Source organism: Lichenostomus cassidix, chromosome 15 (assembly GCF_008360975.1).
Source record: "Lichenostomus cassidix isolate B80296 chromosome 15, HeHo_3.0, whole genome shotgun sequence".
In the NCBI taxonomy this organism is placed as follows: Eukaryota; Metazoa; Chordata; class Aves; order Passeriformes; family Meliphagidae; genus Lichenostomus; species Lichenostomus cassidix.
The window spans coordinates 1,131,198-1,151,451 of NC_139496.1; the positions used below are offsets into that span (position 1 = coordinate 1,131,198).

Consider the following 20,254-nt stretch of genomic DNA (forward strand, 5'->3'; position numbering starts at 1 on the left):
AGCAATAGTACAGGTGATGGGAGATATAAAATTTTGTTAGATATTTGATACCAGTCTAATTGCAAGGAGTTGAGAAATTTCCTTCTCAATAATGTTTACAGAAGGCAAAATCCAACAGGTCTTAAAAACAAAAACATGATACCAACTCAGTTACAGCAATGGACTTATTCCTTCTTGCTATTTGGGACTAACTGAAAATCCAGGCAAGATAAATTAAATTTTCCAATATATAAAGCTACATGTTCTTATCATAAAAAAAATAATCTGAATTCCAGCAGTAATTTAAATGTTTTCCCCAAGTATGCAGATGCAACTCATGGTAGGTCCTACAGCTAAGAATGGGAGAAACCCTTTAAACTGAAATACCTGCCCAGGCAACCTGATTTGTGATGCTCATGTCCCTCAGGTCTCAGCAAAATTAGCCCCATTAAGGAACAAAGCACAGTCTGGTGCCTACATATGGATTTAGCAATTTCACTTTATGTTAGCCAATTAGAAAACACTGGCTCTTTTCCCTTCCCAAATGCCTTCAAATTAATGAGAAAAAAAAAAATCAAAACGTAACAAGGGCTGAACAAAGATTGGTACTTGATAGAATTTGCATGTAAATCCTCCAAGATTCAATTTTAAGCAGAAGCAAACAAGGAAAATATTTACTGCTCAGCATTTCACCACCACACCAACCTTATCTCACATTTAAAGGCTTCAGAGGCACTTTGAGTGCTGTGCAGTAGTGTTTGTGGTGCTTTCTGAACACTCTGAACACTGCTTTTTGCTGAATGAACCACCAGATACAATTATCAAAATCCTCTGCCCTAAGAGCAAACAATACCATATATAATTATTAAAATTCCCTGCCCTAAGAGCAAACAATACCATATACAATTATTAAAATTCCCTGCCCTAAGAGCAAACAATACCATATACAATTATTAAAATTCCCTGCCCTAAGAGCAAACAATACCATATATAATTACTAAAATTCCCTGCCCTAAGAGCAAACCCAAGGAGCTGCTGAGTCCCAGCTGTCCTGCTCTCTGCTCAGCCCATCCCTACTGAACTGACTGCTCCAATATGCTCCTGCTTCCCAAAAGATTAATGGCAATTGCAAGAGCTCCCTGCAAGCCTCCAGTACTTCGAGACAAACTGGAATTCTATATTTTCTGTGAGTTTCCACCAAGCTCAGCCATGCACAGCAGAGATGATTCATCTTCCTTGGCCATGCCATCCATCTGGAGCACAGAAAAACCCTGAATGCTGCCTCAGATAATGTTTGTGCTCAGCAACAGACCCACTGAACACTTCCTGGCAAATATCTCTGTTGGAGATGTTTGAATTTGATGTGGGCTAGAAATATTTCCTAGGAGTTTTAGCTTCATTTCCTTGCAGAGAAACAACTCTCACCGTCTTCCTTCAAGCTTATATACTTGAATTACCATATCTCCTTGAGCAGCAAAAAGCAATAACTTCAACAGATCCAGGAAATATTAGTGGCATTATTAATGTAAATAAAGGATTTTTCAGAGAGTTTTTCAAGTTATTACAACGAGAGCATAAATAAGCCTCACTGATGGAATATTAGTATTAGATGTTGGTGGGAATGACTTGCATGATACAAGGAGGGAACTTCTTGAGCACATTTAGTTCCTGTAACTGCCAAATAACCACATGAACAACTTGGTCCTGGCAAATCTCCTTCTGGTTTGCATTTTCCATTCATTTCCTTCCAGCCTCAACACTGTCCTCAACTCAAAAAGCTTCAACTGAACCATAACAGGCCTCACAATAAAGCACCTCAAGAACTAAAGGAGACAAATGTTCTTTTGGCTTTTAAAGCTGCATTTCTCATTGGAGATGCTGCCAATTGAAACAAATCTTTAAAGGTGAGCACGGGCTAATGGTCAGAGAAGTGAGATGGAAATTGGCACACCTAGAATCTATTCCCAATCTCTAGATTATTCACTAAAATCCTAAATACTGGTGGTTTGCAATCTCATTTAAGAAGTAACTCCTTGCAGTCAGGATCACATTCTTCATACAAGGTAGGATGAAACTCTTAATGGATGACATGTAGCAATTAACAATTTTCTGCTAATATGAGGTAATCATCCTGCTCATCCCAGCCACAGCTCCACTCACAGCTCAGCAGGCTGAAAAGATGTGAGACCATTCCTCCAGAGCAGCCTTCCCCTCTGAAAAACATGCATTCTCTGCAGGAAATTGTGAGATCTAAACATTTCACCCAGTTAATCTTCCCTCCTAAACCCCCTCAAATCCCACATTTTACACACAAATCCTTATTTCCATCTCCCAGAATTCCTTTGCACGTTCTGTGAAAGCACTCCGAAACACTTGGGGGAGCAAAGCAAAACAGTTGATAAAAATCCTGATTAAACCAGCATGTTTCCATGGTAGGTTTAGATTTCTCCAGGTTTTTGCAACTGCAGATATGAGAGGGATTACTGGGTGGGTCAGACCTCACCAGAAATGGCACTCGAGCAAGGGAAAAGGATTCAAAAAGCAAAAAGACAATTGCTTCAGGAAAAATGAAACACAGTGAACACGCAGCACATCTCTCCTTTTTCAGTGTGAGGCTGACTAAGGCACTCTGCTAATGGATAATATTTATTTCTGTTACAATTTTTCTGCCCAAAGTGCTGAAAAATAGGTGTTATTTCCTTATATCTGAAGTGTAAATGAGAGCAGAACCTTGCCACTATATACTAAAAAATCTTTGAAGACGTAACTGCTAGACTGCCATCAAAGTTAAAATCCTACATAGTGCCCTAACATGTTAAAACTGAATCAGCAGCTTTTTCACTTCTTCTAGACAGAGAGAGGAACTATTGCAAACTGCTTTCCAGAATCAATTCCTTTCTTTCTGGGTTTTTCATTATTTCCATCCTCTGCCAGGCTCTACAGCCATGCTGGAGCAATTATTTCCAGGGTAGATGCTAAGAGAGGTCTGGTGGCTTTATGATTTCCAAAATGACATCTGTGACTTCCAGGAGGAAGAGAGAAATCCCACAGAGATAAACTCCTTGGCCCAAGGAATACCTGGTCACTCAGGTGAGTCTGACCAAGACCTGATGACCTTTCTTTCCTGACTGCAGGAGAGTTTTTGTAATTCTCAGCACAGCAGAGCCTTTGATGCTCCATTAAAATGCTGCTTAAGTCTACTCCTGTGACAACTCTTTATTTCAAATGATTGTTTATGAAATTTAATAGCAGCAGCTCATTGCTGGGTGATGGTGTCTGACACAGAGCACTTAAAGTGAAATGTGAGTGGCATTTTAGTATGGCTCCTGCACTAAATGTGATCACAGCCCTGGCTAATTAAAGTACAGATGAGCTGTCATTAGGTCTGTATGAGTTCATTGGCCTTCTCAGGGGCCAAAATTAAAGTTACAGCACATCTAGGGTGCAGTCTTGCAGGCTGACCTTGCATTACCCCATGTGGAGTCTGGGAGCAGCAACTCTGAATCTCAACTCTTTGGGGCTCCAGAAATTTGATCATTTCTTTCCATGTTTGCTTGCAGGCTGAGCTCTTGTGAAAATCTGACCTCTGGGGTTTGAGTAAAATTCCACCTGCAGTGTAAACTCCCTGTTTTACAGCTGGAAGTTGATGTCAAGAGTTTTCCCACCAACTGAACAAGCAGCTGATGTGGCAGGAGCTTCCTTGCTATAAACAAAGATCTGATAGGTTTTTTTAGCCTTTTTATTACTAGCCTTACCTAAGGTTGCTGTATCACTATCCATTTACTGGTTTAGACAAAGTGAGCTCAAAAATACTGTAAATTCTTTGCCCAGATCTAACATCCAAGCCTGAAACTATTTTCCTTGGAAACAGCTTGCTTATTCAAGTCTGGTAAAAAATTTGCATTTCTCGTTCCTAACCTAGATGAGAAGCATAAAACTATCTACATGAGAAAAAGCCAAGGAAAAAAAAAGCTCTCCAGTACCAATAAACAGATCCCAACCTATTGCAAAGTATGAAAAACTGGCTAAACAGAATGTGTAACAAAATGGTCATGTTGTTACACAGATTCAATAGCTCACTTAAAAATAGTGCCCAACTCTTCCCTGCCTTCCCTCCTCTAGGCTTTTTGTCTTTCTCCTTTCTGGGAATATGAATCTCTCAAATTATATTCACGAGAAAAATCACTAAATCATTACTGCAATTGTTCAGGGCCTGGGCAAATATAGGAATCTCAGAGAAATTACAGACATGAAGATGGTTAATGCTGAAAACAATATTTATGGTAGTTAATTGATTACAATCTACTTTAAAAAATAAAGTTTTATATATATATAAAACTTTCTGTCCTTTATTAAGCACGTTTTCCCTTCAGTGAGATGATTTCAGCCTGGCTGCTGCTGCTGCCAAGCCTTTGTGAGCTGCACAGAATGTCACCTATTTGCTGCTGTTTTCCCTGGAACTTTAATACATCCATCCACCCCTAAATCCACTTGGCTCCATTCATTCATTTACTTTCAGTTTTGCCTTTAAGCATCTCTCTAGATGTCTGAAAAGAAAGAGATAAAGCAATTACTTGATTTCATCCTTGGGATTTTAGCTCTCAGCCCCGGCATGGTGCCTCTTTAGTGCTTGATTAGTGTCTAAATTCTCCCCAGATTAGAGAGGGTTGTCTTCTTTCTCAGTGCATTATACACACGGAAGAGAAAAGAAAAATCAAAGGGGTCCAAACTTCAGTGGGTGGAAATCCACTCAGTTTCTCTCTGCTCTGGAGAGGCTGTGTCAATTTACACACGACAAAGATCCATCTCAAGGTGTTTTCCAAGCAGAAATGTACATTTAAATATGCTATAAACCCTTAGCTATGGTTTTAGAGCCTGAAAGAATTCTATGATTCCTCTAAAGACCTAAATCTGGTCCCATGGAGCTTCTAGCATGAAGTGCCCAGGATGGTTTCAATCTGTGCCCCAGAGATCACCGAGTATAAACTGCAACAAGAGGAATGGTTTGCTCAATACACAAAGTAGGGCTGAGCACAGAAAACAATTAGAGAGAGCTACTGTTGGAGTTCTTGGGTTTATTTCTGTCTGAAAGTCCTTGAATGACACCAAACACACCAGCAGTGATTACTGTTTCCCAGTGATTAATCAGCTGCAAAGTCGCTGTCTTTTTTCTTCTTCATCATCTCCTGAGAACAGGGCGGGAAGCTGTGCAGTGCCTTTTGGAAATGAAGCATTCTGTTCAGCTGCTCCCCGTGAAGCCCACATGGGGGCCAGGCATTGCAGACTTGAGCCTCTCTTTCTCAGCCAAAATCCTTAATCTGAGAATTATTTGTACAAATGGGAATTAAAAAGAATTTGCCCTCTTTTCCCCCCCTGACCCCTTCAGAGTCTGTGTTTTTACGGCAGCTTTCGGCAGCCCTCCTTTTCTGCTTGGTGAAATGTGTGCAATAAAATGCACAAAACTGAGGTGTGGGAGGGAAACTCATAGATAAGAACTCCTCTGGACAAATTCCAGCCTCACAAGAGAGGTCAGAGCTGACCCCTCCAGCTATTTTCAGATCTCTCTCCATCACAGAACTGTGGCTTAGTCCTTCTATGAAATACTGAGCTCCCCAAATTTTCAGGGCCCAGTGGAATTGGTCCAGAGAACTCCCTAATTTACACTGGCTGCTCACTCAGTAGTAAGTTCTGTGACTCAGAAGTACCAATTATCCTGGAATAGTTATCATTAACATTTTAACCTTGTAAAAAGGAATCAAATATCTATGTAGGTATATTAACAGTAAGCAATAATTCACACTCACATTTATAAAAATATTCTGCCACATAGAACTTGCTTTTCCCATATTTTCAGCTTTTGCTGTGAATTTCACCTCTCTTCCAGAAAGCCCACAACTGAAACAAATCAGATCATACACAAAGATGATTGATCTAAGTGATAGAAATGCAGCAATTAAATATGAATACATGGTAAAATGCACACATGCTAAATCTCTGATTTTACTTAATAAGGAGTATTTAAAATGAACTTACACTGCATTTTTCAATTGATAATATCCTTTTATAACTAGGAAAAATCTTGCTGATGGTACACTAAGATGCACTTTTAATACAGAAGCTGGGGAGACAATTGTAACCTCACTGCTACTCAGAAGCAGCTTCAGCCCATAGTTACAAGGCCTTTGCTCTCCCTAGCAAGAAACCTCCCTGCTGGAAGCCCTGCAGAGTTTGCTGAATGGCTGCTAAACTCTGAAATCCTTATCTGCAATCCAGTTTCAGACAGACAGTGTCAGACCTGTCAGAGCTCAGCCCTGCTTTGATTCTCCAGCTTCAGACACACCAGCAAAGTAACAGAGAACCAAATGTTATCCTAACCCCACATCTCTGACAAGAACATTCCAAAACACTGACATTTAGCACTCTGCTCGCTGCTAAATCACATGGGGAACAGAACAAGCACAAAGGTAACACCAAAAGGCAAGAAATCCAGACCTGGACCTTATGAAGGAAAAGACAGGATATAGATTTCAAGAATAAGAGCTGCAAGAGAAGTCTGAGAATCATTTCCAGCTCCACAGTGCAATGTTACCTGATGTTTGCCATTTCTAACAATAATGCCTGCAGTTAACACATTCCAGCTGGGAATCAGTCCTAGCAGGATGGTAAAAAACCTCAGCCTTTGATGCCCTGATGAAACAAACCTTGGATTTTTTCCTAGATTTGCAAAGCACCTTTGTAGAGCACTGTTAGGTACTGTAATCAGTCAGCCCTTTTGGCCATTCCCAGCTGGGACACAATTACACAGCCACAGAGTAACTCCCCTCCTTATGTGTGGAAATACAAAACCAATAAAGGTATAATCTCTGGCTTAAAAAAAAAATGGGAAAGCAAGTGTTTTAAAGTGTATTCCTAGTAATAATAGCTAGTGTTCTAGTCCAGCAGCTCTGGTATTAAATTATTTCATGGGGGTGAAAATAATTTACTTTATAACACCCATATTAACTGCCTCAAAAATATTCAGAGGTTTTCTACAGTGTAATTTGAAAGGCATATCTCAACTCACTACTCATGTCCCCAAAACTGTGACAAAAACCTGCAAAACGTCCATCAGCTGTTGACACGGTTTTGTTTTCTGTAAAGACACACATAAAAATGGATAGCAAAGCTCAGTGCTTCTCTCCCTTCCCAACACAACTTGACCAGAGAATTCCGAGGGGTCAGACCACACAAATGCATCAATCCCGTTTGATGCTGGTTTATAGAAGTCATGGAGTCACACCACAGATGGCCTTTAAATCTCCTGTGACCCGAAGGGCTGATCAAATACACTGCTCGGAGCACTCTGGGGATTTTTTCCCCACTGTCACCACAATATTTTAATCTTGAACGTGCTTAGTTTCAAAGCACCCCAGTGAGGCTGTATGAGCACTTCTTGTATCAGGTGAACACAGAGATGGTTTGCCCAAGGTTCTGCAGCCTGGGGTGGCAGAGCAGGAAATTATCTACACCTCCTAATTTTACATTTGCAAATGGAACGGCAGCAGAGGAAGAGACAATGGTTTTCTTACTCATAGTAGCCAACCCTTAATCATACAAATTGCTCACAGGCATCACACTGACTGTCTAAAGAGTGTGATCACGAGTCTGCAGACACTCAACAGCACAGAATTCTTCCTGCTCTTAACACAGGAGCCCAAAGGAACCTCTTACAGCTTTTACTTAATACAGTCATAGACTCAGGAGCAATCCTTCCTAATTTAAATTCTCAGATTCTGATTTTTTTGATACTCATATTAAGACTAAGTAGATGTAAGTTTTATTAACGAGGCAAAAACGTTATTTTATATCATGAAACTCAGCCAAAATGAGAATTAACCTAAGAAAGATCAGAAACTGAATGTCACCAATTCAAAGCCACAAACTCAGATCAGATGCTTTTGTACCTTAAGGGCAGTCCAAGCTGGAAATTTGTGATGAAACTCAAAACCAGGGAAAGCTCTCTGTGCTGCTGCCAACAGTCAAGAGAAGAAAATGCCACAGTAACTATTGAGCATTTTAAGTAGAAAGAATATCATGGTTTTAGAATTGTATCAACATCTAAACTTTCAGAAAGGAAAGCCATGAGAAAGTTGCTAAACAGAAGACAAAGAAAAAAAACCAAAAAAGAGTGGATGGGAAAAACTGAAGAAATCTCAGAAGATAAACTCAATTTCAGCTGAGAATTGTTTTGTCTTCCCCTCCCAGTTTTAGGCATAAAGGCAGGTCCACCAGTTTCCAGAGGGAACTAGGTGATTATCTCTGCTAGTCCCTTTGGAAAATTCCACCCCCATAAATTCCACCCCCACCTTCTCTACAGGCTCATCTACACCAAAGATTTTTCCTGCTTTAGTGTCTGCACTGAAGACACTGCATATTCCTGAACTGCTCTCACCCCATCTTCTACTTCACTGAAAGCAGACCCAAAAAAAAAAAGAAAAAAAAAAAAAAAGCACTCAGTTTAGTTTTCCCTTTTTTAAATCCACATCTTTGCTCCCTGCGCTCAGCAATGGGAAACAGATTCAGCCAGCCTTAAAACACTATCTCAGCAACAAAGCATGCAATGTGCTCCATCTCATCTCTCCACTCCAACTGAGTTTACAGCAGTGGGTGGTTTTCAAACCTAACATTTGATCAAAATGAAAAACCGGGCATTCCTTTCACCCCATGACAGGCAGGCTGATATAAATCACAGCCTTCCCAGCAAGGGTTCTTCCACAGACAATGAGTTGTGGCAGTGCCTCAAAGCTCAGCCCCGGCCTTTGTAAGAGAAAGTTTCAGGTTTTAAAGCAGGCCTGGGCTTTTTACAACAGTACTAAAAGCAAAAGAGGGAGAAAATTTATGGTATGGTTGGTTGAGGGACGAAGAAGGTGTTTCCCTCTTCAGAAGTTGTATTTTCAGTGCATTGCTCTGGGTAGGTTTGTGCCACTGCCTGCTTTTAATTTTATTTATTTCATAGCATTGAAATCTCCAAGTTGGGGCAGCCTCACAGCATTTTACACACATACATATATACATCCCACAAGTCAGGGTCCATCCATTGTCCCTCATTGTTTTATCAGGGAAAGGAGCTGCTTCCTCAGCCACCAGCTCTGGAAAAAAAGCCTTGGGATTTATCTGCTCAAGGGCAGCACTGCATCAGCCATCCTCAGGCTCAGATTTAGGAGCACAAACAGTGCAGGTAAGCATTAAGCAGCAGCTATTAAATTCATGTGTGTGTGCACAACACTACAGAGTGTGATCAAAGCAAAGCTGATACCATACACACACTGCTGCTTTCCCTGCTCACCCAGTAACCTATTAGAAATGCCCTCCAGCCTCAACAATTTTAAGCCTTGACTTCAAAAGACCAGCTTATCCTCTGGGGCTGAGCTGACTGACAGGTGGGGGTCAGGAAGAAGCCCTGGCTGGTGTAGGGTTGCACAACTGGCTGCACGTTGGGGGCTCTCAGTGCATTCCTGTGGCCATGTGGAACGGCCACCTCCAGAGAGGGGACACTGTGCCTCTGGAGAGGGGACACTGTGCCCCGTGCAGCTCTGAGCTGCTCCAGCCCAGCTCTGCCCAGCACCAGCTGTGTTTGCATGGAGAGCTCAGGAATTGGTGGTTTTGTGGAAGCCAGACGTGTTAGAAAGGGAACTGCTGGGGTCTGTCTTCCTTTGGAGACCTCCTTACCTGTGGGGTCTGCCTGCCTTTGGAGACCTCCTTACCTGTGGGGTCTGTCTGCCTTTGGAGACCTCCTTACCTGTGGGGTCTGTCTGCCTCTGGAGACCTGCTTACCTGTGGGGTCTGTCTGCCTCTGGAGACCTCCTTACCTGTGGGGTTTGTCTGCCTTTGGAGACCTCCTTACTGTGGGGTTTGTCTGCCTTTGGAGACCTCCTTACTGTGGGGTCTGTCTGCCTTTGGAGACCTCCTTACCTGTGGGGTCTGCCTGCCTTTGGAGACCTCCTTACCTGTGGGGTCTGCCTGCCTTTGGAGACCTCCTTACCTGTGGGGTCTGTCTGTCTGCCTTTGGAGACCTCCTTACTGTGGGGTCTGTCTGCCTTTGGAGACCTCCTTACTGTGGGGTCTGTCTGCCTTTGGAGACCTCCTTACTGTGGGGTCTGTCTGCCTTTGGAGACCTCCTTACTGTGGGGTCTGTCTGCCTTTGGAGACCTCCTTACTGTGGGGTCTGTCTGCCTTTGGAGACCTCCTTACTGTGGGGTCTGTCTGCCTTTGGAGACCTCCTTACCTGCTGGGGTTTGCCTGCCTTTGGAGACCTGCTTACCTGCTGGGGTGCAGGGTGACAGTGAGGGGTGAGCAGTGATGTGTACTGCTGGTCCCATTTGAAAAGATCAATTCTCAAACCCACAGGGAGCACAGCAAAGATTTGAAGGGTGCCTATCCCAAAAATCTGCTGTGCTGGAAACAGTGAGCGTGGCTAACAGCTAAGAGTACAACAAATACCAATTAAAAGAAGAATGAAGAAAAGGCTGAGAGCTTAATATGCACTGAGGAAAGGAGAGCTCCAGGTGGAGAGGTTGCAGAGGCATCCAGGGAGGACATGCAGAGACACTCAGAGGTTTGGCCCTTGGGGTTTGTGTATCTGTGACCAAAAGGTCAAGAGGCACTGCAACAGACACCATGGCACAAGATGTGTCACACATAGCCCTGAGCAGAGTCCTGAGCCTCACCTGTGCACATGACACAAGGCACACCTGGGCAGCTGTTTTTAAGCATAAAAATACCCACCAAGACACTCAAATTGTACTTTTCCTCTACACTCTTTTCCTACAAAGAGGGAATATTAGGACAGGGCAAGAATCTGAGAGTTGGAAACTTCCATACACCAAGTGATTTATCTATACTGAGTTTCTTGATATTCTTTTCTATTAATATACTATTTTTCTTCCAAAAAATTGTATAACTGAACATGAAACACTTTACTAACTAAGCAGTGCCAGAGTTATATTCCAGCAACACACCAGTTGCTCCCATCAGCTGCAAACACACTCCCTCTGCCTCACCAGGTTTGCTGATGGCATTACTGTTCAAGCAACACATCCCCATGCAGTGTAAAAATATAACAGATGCAACAGCCAGGCAAACAAGGCTATTAATTACCTAATGAATGTAAAGTGTTGTTTCTCTGAAAGACTAGAATCTGCTGTACAGACATTTACCATCACATTTTCGGCATCAGAAATATAAAAAACTAGAAGAAAACCAAAGAAAATCATTTACTCAAAGTCCAGATTATGGGGTGGGAGGAACAATTCGAATTATAGGGAAACCAGTTAGTCTGTCTTTAGGAAGAGACAGACACAAAGCTGACTTTGAAAGCCCTTCCCTCTTTTCACACATGAATTTGGATTTCTGTGGCATACTATCACCCCAACCACGGCACTGCTTGAAATTCAATAGTCAATTCAGCAGCACCAGAACTTTCCAGTCACTGAACTTCAGCTGTGTGTCAATTCTGTGAACGTTAGCTAATGCAGGAATATGAGCACAAGTCTGGGAGCAGAGAGCTCAGTGTCCTACAGCTGTGCTGGAGTCACTCTAAGGGACCCCAGCGTGTCACTCATGTCACTGCACATCACCACACGTGGCTAAGAACTGATTTCTCAGATAAGAGAAATCAGCACAACGAGCCAGAGGAGGAGAGCAGGAAAATAATAACACAGGCATGTGACAAAATGAGCTGATTGATTTAAGTTCTGTGACTGTCAGCATTTTAAAACTTACAGAACAAACACGCCAGGCTCCCTAAAAAGTCACTGTAATAAGAGAAAAAGCAATACTTCTCTGCACTCAGGTTTAACTACATTTCAAAATAATATCTCCTTTCTCCTATCAGCATCACATCAATACAATCTGGAGTGGGAAGTGATGCTCACACACAGCACCAGGCCTTCAGCTTATTTCCATCGCTAACTTTAAATAACAATGCATGAATGGACAAAGTGCCTGGTTTACAGCATCCTCCCTTTCAGCCTCCCCCTTGTCTCAGTTCATTTCCCCACGGCACGCTTTGTTCTTAAAGCGGCCTCAACCACTCGTACATCAAAATATTTAATCAACATTTCTTAGGCAGAAAATAATCCTGCTTTAGACCAATTCAGTGGGAGACTGTGCAGCGGATTCAACATGAAAAAGGGTCAGAATGCATTTCCGAGGGTGCTTTAGAAAAATCAATGCTGACATGTTTTTAATGAAAATCAATAAGGGACATTAGATAATGAAACAAACATCCAGCAGCACTGCAGCCAGGCCATTTAGGCAATCAGCTTCGGGAGCAACCAGCGAGGTGAGCGCTTGAGCGTGCGAGCAACACCACCTTAAATAAAGTACTACTTGTTTTTAATGAGAATTTCAAAATCTCTTCCCTGTGAACAATGACTAGAAGGCTTACAATTTCCCTTCTGCCTGTCCCCTCAGTCGCTGGAGCTGCGAGTAAATCAGCCTTAGGAAGCAGTGTCATGGTTCCTGTGACAGTGTCCCTGCTTTGGGAGCCACTGACCCGTGCAGCCGCCGCCAATGCTTTGACAAGCTGCGCTGCAGCCCCAGCAGGGGACACAGATCCATTAAAAGCTGAAGTTGTGAAACTCTTTAGAAGAGGCCTGTCCCTTCTCAGAGTAATTAATTCTTTGACTGTCACACTGAGATGCGATGAATGAACACATACTCTCAGGAGTAACAACTATGCTAATGTGGAGGAGCTGTGCAGACAAAGAATACAAGTGCTCACTTGAATTGGGTGAGACTCTATATGCAAACTTACCGTGCCGTAGACATGCCTGAAAATCAACAAAACTCAGCAGAAACCTACCTCCCAGCCCAGCATTTACAGCAGACATTAGTTTATTATACTTGCATGTTCTTTACCTGCATCCTGTGGGAGTCAGAAGGAACACTTCTGAACTGAGAGCAAACTTTGCATGGGTGTGTAACCTCTAAAGCATAACGCAAAGCTTTGGGTGCAAGGTCTCTCCTGGCCACGAGGATGTGATGTCAATGGGATCCCAACTCATCCATCCCACCAAAACTGAGCACAGAGCCCTGCTGGCTGAAGGACACTGCTTGGAGAACACTGCTCTGGCCATTGTGGGATTTGCTGCACAACAACTGCAACAGAATTGGTCTCACAGGCTTTTCCTACAGGGAAGGAGGAATTCCACTCACTTGGGCTCTGTGCATTTGATTGGGATTTGAACAAGTCACCCTCAGTACCAAACAGTCCCTGAAGTCAGTCGGTATCTCCCTGGCTCTGACTGTACCCGTGCTGAACTGTGTGTTCTGTTCCCAAGATCTCAAATCGCAGCTCCAGTGAAAAAACAAAAAAACCACCAACTTTGTAGCAGAAAATCATTTGAGGAAAAAGAAAACAACTAATAACCCACATGCAAAAGTGTCTGATAACAACAGAGAACAAGTGCTCATTATTAAATGACACTGAGAAACCGAGGGCTGCAAGAACAAAACCTTCCACCTTGAGACACACAGCAAACCCTTATCTCTGTTCTGCGTGACTCACAGCTTAAAAAAAGGAAAGAAAACAAAATGGAAACATAAACAGCTGAAACGTAACTGAAATAGCAACAGTTCCAGTCAGTCCCACCGACTGTTTGAAACCCCACTGTCCCAAAACTAACAAACAAACAAACAATTCCCTCAGTGCTTTGAACCATTCACACTTTCCAGGAAAGTCGGGAAATCGAGCAAAGCCAAGCCCGAGTGGAGGAAGCACTGTAGGTTTCAATGAGAACTTGCACTATCTGAAGGCACTTTTGGAACAAAAGCCTACCCAGGGAGGCAACAAGACGACTGCAAGATTCATGACAAAGTCAGACATGGTGTTTTGGCTTCTGGCTGGACAGAAGGCTGTAACATTAACACATGCTTCATTACAGCAGAATCAGAGCTGCTTATTCAGGACTGCAGAAATTAGGGATGGTACACATCAAACGTATTTTCCCATGGAAATACAGGCCTCCGGTCCAGCCCTGGAAAATCACTAATTACGGTGCAGAACCTATTTACATGCACAGAATACAACTCCTCTTTGGCAATTCTTTGTCTTGATTTTTTTTTTCCACTGCAAAGGATTTTAAAGTCATCTTCCTGACAAGAAGTGATTGAATATTTTTTTCATATTCCAGCAGAAATTTGAACAGAATCAAGATATAAAAATACAGAGTAATAGGGATTAATTTAATATTTTCTCTTAGCAAGCATACAATGATGGTTTATTAGCAGGATAAATTACTTTACACCTCATAAGCAAGGGTTGCTACATCGAATTACTGCTGCAATTCAGACAGTTACATGTAATCAATCAAAGAAGATTTTAAGTCATTGCTATTTAATGGCTAATTCCTCAAAAACCAAAATAACTGAGCTCGTGCAGTTAGTCTCCTACAGGATGAAGGTAAAAAAGATGTCACAAAGCAAGTAAATGAAGGTAAGCAACCCAAAGATCTTGGGGGAAAAGGGGAGCTTCTTTAGTATTAACAGAATGCTGTTACAATATTTCTAATAAGTATCACATCCTATATTGATTTCTACTGAAACCCTTGTTGTGAAATATGCTTTTCAGTATAATGAAGAATGCTCCAAACTTATTTTGCAAATTCACATGCATTGAAGAGTTCTTACTGAAAATAGGCTCAAGTCACCAGGACTGGAGAACATAACTGTGTGAATGTCTCCATTTTCTTAACTACAATTTAAAGTCAATTACAGTATTTTAATACCATCAATGAAGAAAAGCTTCGTCCACTTAGAAATACATTTTAAATACCCAGCTTTGAAGCATCTCCCTTATTAACAGTCTTTCTTCAACATCACATTCTCAACTGGCATAAGTCAAAGGGCTTCTTCAATATTAACAGAGATTCCATATTTCTTTCCTCCAGCTAAACTTTTGTGGCATTTTAATTAAACTCCAGATTTTACAGAAGATACAGATAAGCGAGGCAGTGTCTCAATAACATACATCTCTCATTCTCCACTTCCTTCTGAAAAGAACTAAGTCAGGTTTTTGATGCTGCTGAGAACCCACTGTTTGCAATTCCTTTTCCAGTGAGCTCATAAGCTCATTTCTGAGCTTGCAAATTCCCACCCAGCTCCTGCTCCCTGCTGACTGTAATGTGAGCTGGCCTGGTCCTCGCTGACAAAAGCAGGATAAAAAGTGTTAAGGGATACAAATCCAGGTGTTTCCATGATTCACATGTGAAAGAATCACTTTTCTTTCAGCTCATGAGCCTTTCAAGAAGGTGAGAAGGGGGAAATTGATGAGGGATGGTTGAAGTAAAGAAAATTATATGAAAGAAAGCAGTATGGGAAGAACTGGGAAGAAATGGACTCAAAACCACCAAAAAAGACTTTGTCTGAAGTCTTCCAAAGTGAGCTACAAAGAGGTATTAATGGGCAATGGGGATGAAGAAATACACTGCTGAATGTTTATAATATGAAATTACATTCTCACAAAAAATACCAGTTATTGTCCTTGCCTCTCCTCTACATGGGCTGCTTTAGTGACCACTCGGTCAGTTCTCTTCTCTAAACTTGCTAAACTAATTTGATTAACCCAATCAATCCCCAGAAGCAGCTAGCACATTTTCTAAGTGGCTGGCTAGCTGGAAGGATGGATGGATGGATGGATGGCTGGCTGGCTGCTCTCCCCAGAGCACAGCCAAACGAATGGCTCTGGAGCCCTGGTTCCCCTGGCAATTTGTCACAGAGCTTTAAAAGCAACCTTGCCATTCCTCATGGCCACTGGTTATAAAGCAGAGCATGGTGAAGCAAACAAACCCCAGCTCCCATCCCTGCCACCTCTCAGCACTCAGATGTGTGCACACCAAGTGTAAGGCAACAGAGAAGCAGAGAAAATTATTCATCACAATAATTTTACAAGTATTTACACACACACTTTTCTCTTTTTCTCCAGGGAAAGTCAGGAACACAGTTTGAGTATGAATTTTAAGCATGAAAAAGTACCTCAGTAAACAGCTAAATGAATGCACTGGTTTTTCTGACATGTTGCACCTTGATTACTGCAGAGGTAAAAGGAAGGTTCATCCTCTTATAAAAGGAAAGAATAATGACTTCTATAGCAAAACTACCCACTCCAATGGCACACTAACAGAATGCTCCGTTTTCAGTTTAGGTTTTACTTTATTTTCAAGTACCAGGTGAGGAACAGCCAGATTATAATAAATCTTACTCCAAAGCATCAGCTGAATCTAGCCCCTCACCCACAGACCCAAGTGTTCTGCTGCTGCTCTCTGGGATCCAGGATTCCTGAGGTCAGACCCTCCTTGGAGCTCACAGCCTCCCAGTATCAACTCCAAAGCTCCACAGACTCATCATCAGCTTCTCAAGCTTTACCATTTGCCACCTTGGTGATGAATTCCAAGTGATTTTACTAAGCAGTAGCAAATATTTAATTGCAAAAGAATGATAAAAAAAAAACCTTTTAAACTTCTCCCTCTCTCTTGTGCAGGGGAGAGGGAGAAGTTTATAAAGATTTTCCCTCTTCCCTCCTTCTCCTGAATCCCATGATTCCATTTCATAAAAGATCAAGAGGGCCATTCCATGCCAATCTGTACTAACAGAAGTATAATGAAAAAGTCAGTCACTTCCTCAGTTACTGTGAGGGAACATAAGTGAATTCCATGAAGGAACAACGGAAAGCAATCAGATTCACTTTCTGCACAGCTGGGAGAAAAGCAATACTCTTAAGAAGAAAAGGATTAAAAACCAACTTAAATTTGCTTTCTTCAGAACCATCAATCCCTTTCAATGAAGGGAGCCCACCTTTCAACTACAAATTGGCAGAAGTAGTGAATCATCACAGCAAATGCTCTGCCCTTCAAAGCTATACAAAAAGTCCTCTAGGCTTTTTTCCAGGGGTAGAACTCCCTGAACATCCTGAACAATCACCATCCTCCTCCATCCCCTGCACACCAGTGGCCCTGTTTGCTCGCTGTGGCTGGCAGAGGTCACCACAAAACACATGGCTAACGAGAGGCTCAGCTCATAACCTGCTCAGGGCTACAGTTATTAGATTAATTTTCCTGCAAGTGACATTTGAGACTCCTCCCAGAGAGCACAGCACACATCAGCTCCACAGCTGAGCAGTCCATTGGGGTGAGAGCATCTCCACACTGGGTGTGCCCAAAGAGTCCTTACAAACAATTCCAGGAGTGCTCCTGGGAGGGATTGCTGCACTTTGGGATTTGGGGAGAGCTGCACAGTCAGTCTCTAGCTCACACTTCCAAACCTAGCAGGATACAAAGCCATGCAGGAAAACATCCATCAGCAGGGCTGGCTGGGGGCAAAAGGCAAATAGGTGCCCTGGCTGGCTACTGCTAATGCAATTAGCCTGAGGTAATTCACACAACTGCCTCAGCCCCCCAGGCACTGAGAGAAAGGGCCAGGAGGGAAAATAGTGATCAATTCAACAGCTCTCACTAGCAATGACTGATAGACACCTTGTCTGGGCTGGCAGGATCTGCCAGCTGTGCTGCCCAGCCCAGTCCTGGGTACCCCAATATACAGCAATGCTGCTGAAAAACTAGGAATGCACAATTCCCTTGGAACTGCACACTCCTTCATGCACAGCCCTCAGAAAGAGGAGCTGAAGCTCAGTGGAATAACCAGAATCCACCCAGCAAAGCCAAAATCCACTGCCTAGCTACACGTGGAGCTGTGAAAAGCCCTAATGAAATACTCCAAGGGAACAGAGTGGATCGAGTCAGTCCTTCCCACCCCAAATCCTGACTTCCCTGACACACAACACCCCATGGGACTGCAAGAAGTTAACCCCAGGCTGAGGGAGCTCCTCACCTTGACTGGATGAAGAGTTCCTAGTTACAGCACTGTCACAGATGGCAAATGGGATCATGAGAAGAGCAGCATTCAGCAGGCATTTCTGAAGACAGGGAATGATGTCCTGCATCCACTCCTCCCACTTGCACACTGCCTTCCCCCACTGCCACGTACCTGGCAGGGTTCCATCACTGCTCACCAACTGCTGGAACACAGAACACCAACTCTGTGCCATCTGAACGGGGGAGAGGTGAGAAAGGGAAGGGCTGGAAGGGAGAGGAAGAGTTACTTTTTCATTCAAATGCGAAAATCCAGAGCTATGCATGGGTAGAAGTAAGGGCAGAATAAAGCCTTAAATATTTAGTCTTCTTTGAAGCTTTCACACTAATCACTTAAGCCAACACAACATCTTAAAAATCTGCAGAATTATCCAAAGCCTTTCTGTTAAGCCAGTTCTAAGGATGCAATCAGTTCCTCTCCCGCCCTGACATCACACAAAGCGACTCAGGCAGCAGTTCATAAATCTAAGCCTCTGTGACAGATTTCATCTTCCACGGGGGAAAAAAAGCTGCAGAGGAAACCGAAAAATAAAAGAGGATCTGAGGAAAAAAATCTATTCATTGATCAGGGGAAGGAGAATGCTAAATTCAGCTGGCAAACAGCAGCCTGGCAAAGGAGCCACGGAGAGCACTTCCGAGTGTGCTGTCACAGCTTTGTCCCAAATCACACCAGTGAAACAGGAGAGGAGCTGCACGTTTTAAATGCATCCACCCAGCACTGCAGAAGCCAGATGCAGTTTTCTGATGCATTCAAAACAGCACTCTCATCTGCAAATCCAGACTCAGATCCTAAATTTCTCGATACCAATAATGTGTCAAACAACAAGCTCCTCTGTAATTGGCATTTTGTAGAGCAGAAATCCTCACCTTCTGCAACAGGGCCAGTCTCACAAAGGGAGAGATGGTCACTTTCTTTTCACTGATCTCTCTAAAACAATTTAAAGTAATCTTTAAATAAAAAGCCAAAAAAAAAAGTTGAAAGCCACGAAATTAAAGCAGCCTCTCCCCTATGCTACAGAGGATTATACATAAACTCAAGCACAGATCTGCTGAAGAGTGGAAAGGGTTAAAATCTGTGGAGAATGAGAGAAAAAAGGCTAAACAGCACTACTGCTGTTGACGTTTAAAACACTAATTTCAGTCCAGTTGTGCATTCAGAGGCATTCTGGTTTGAATTTCTTCAGTGGAACCAGATGTCTCCAGTGATCATCAGAATGCAGAGACTCCAGCTTAATCAGCCTGTCCTGAGCACCAACTCCAGCACACTTTGTGGCCACAGTGCATCCAAAGATCTGGGGACTCTCAGAGAGGAAGCAGCTCAATGCAATAACCTGATGATTGCTCACAAACACAGCTCTCAGCATTGGAACTGGGAGGGGGATGGAAAAGGACAACAGCAGTGACAAACCCTGAGCAGTGTCTGAGTCTGAGCACAACTGTGAAAAAAGTACATAATCAAGAGACAAAAAGCCTCCCAGGGAATTAATGTATCTGGTTGCTCTGTCATTGCATATAATCAAATAGATGTTATAATGGTGAGCCAGCGTGTTGCACAGACAGCTGTAATAATTAGAGCTTTAACAACCTCCAACACAAAACTCCACAACACGGCAATGTCATGATCATCTTCGCTCTCAAGCTGTCCAACTGAGAAGAGAGGTTGTGCTTTTATTAGCTTATATTAGCACACCACTTATCTAGTTTCTAAAAGCAGAATTAAAACCTTCTGCCATGTGCTGACACCTGGCTGCTGTCCAAGCTCGTACTTCATTTAGCATTATCACTGAAAAATGGGAGGCTTAGGCAGCACTGGAGGGAGATGAGAAGACAGACGTTTGCCCATTGCTGTCAGTTCATCTCCTGTGCTCACTTCTCCAGCCTTCAGGAGACAGGGATCTGCCAGAAACCACAGCAAGGAAAATCAAGTTGACTAAATTCACCAATTCCGACTGTTGGATCCCATTTTTTGCCCCCAAAAGCTTATCCCAGCACCAATTCAGAACAAACAGCCTGGATGCAGACAATCTCCAGGAGGAATTTTCTGTGCATAACCCCAGTGATGTATTCCCTGAGCCCAGAAAACAAGGTGAGCACTTTCTGGAAATGTGAGTCCAGCATGGAGGCTTTGTGTAAAGTTTCTACCATCAGCGCCCACAGGTGACTCCTGCAGCACTGCTCCAGTGCCATTCCCAGCACAGAGGAGTTCTCCAGCTCAGCCCCAGGTCCCCAAAGTGACATGATGGACACTCCAGGCTGGGCTGAGTGCACTCCCTCAGTGCCAGGCAACGCTTTCTACCTCCCATAGCCCTTTTTCTTTTTTTAATCACAGCCTATCTGCTCCATTATTAAATCCTCTCTTCCCTATATTC

General features: G+C 42.9%; 1 protein-coding gene across 3 annotated transcripts in view; it reads right to left on the reverse strand.

Annotated features, from left to right (window-relative positions):
- TMEM132C (transmembrane protein 132C) overlaps positions 1-20,254 on the reverse strand; it is a 174,563-nt gene that overhangs the window by 135,274 nt on the left and 19,035 nt on the right. Inside the window, exon 1 of one of the 3 annotated variants that reach the window (XM_085075375.1) lies at positions 13,177-13,290. The exons of the other annotated variants lie outside the window; for them this stretch is intronic. Coding sequence (XP_084931501.1) covers position 13,177 — 1 coding nt within the window. The 5' untranslated portion in view covers positions 13,178-13,290. Of the gene's footprint in view, positions 1-13,176; positions 13,291-20,254 lie in introns of those variants that run through there. 3 annotated transcript variants of the gene reach the window in all.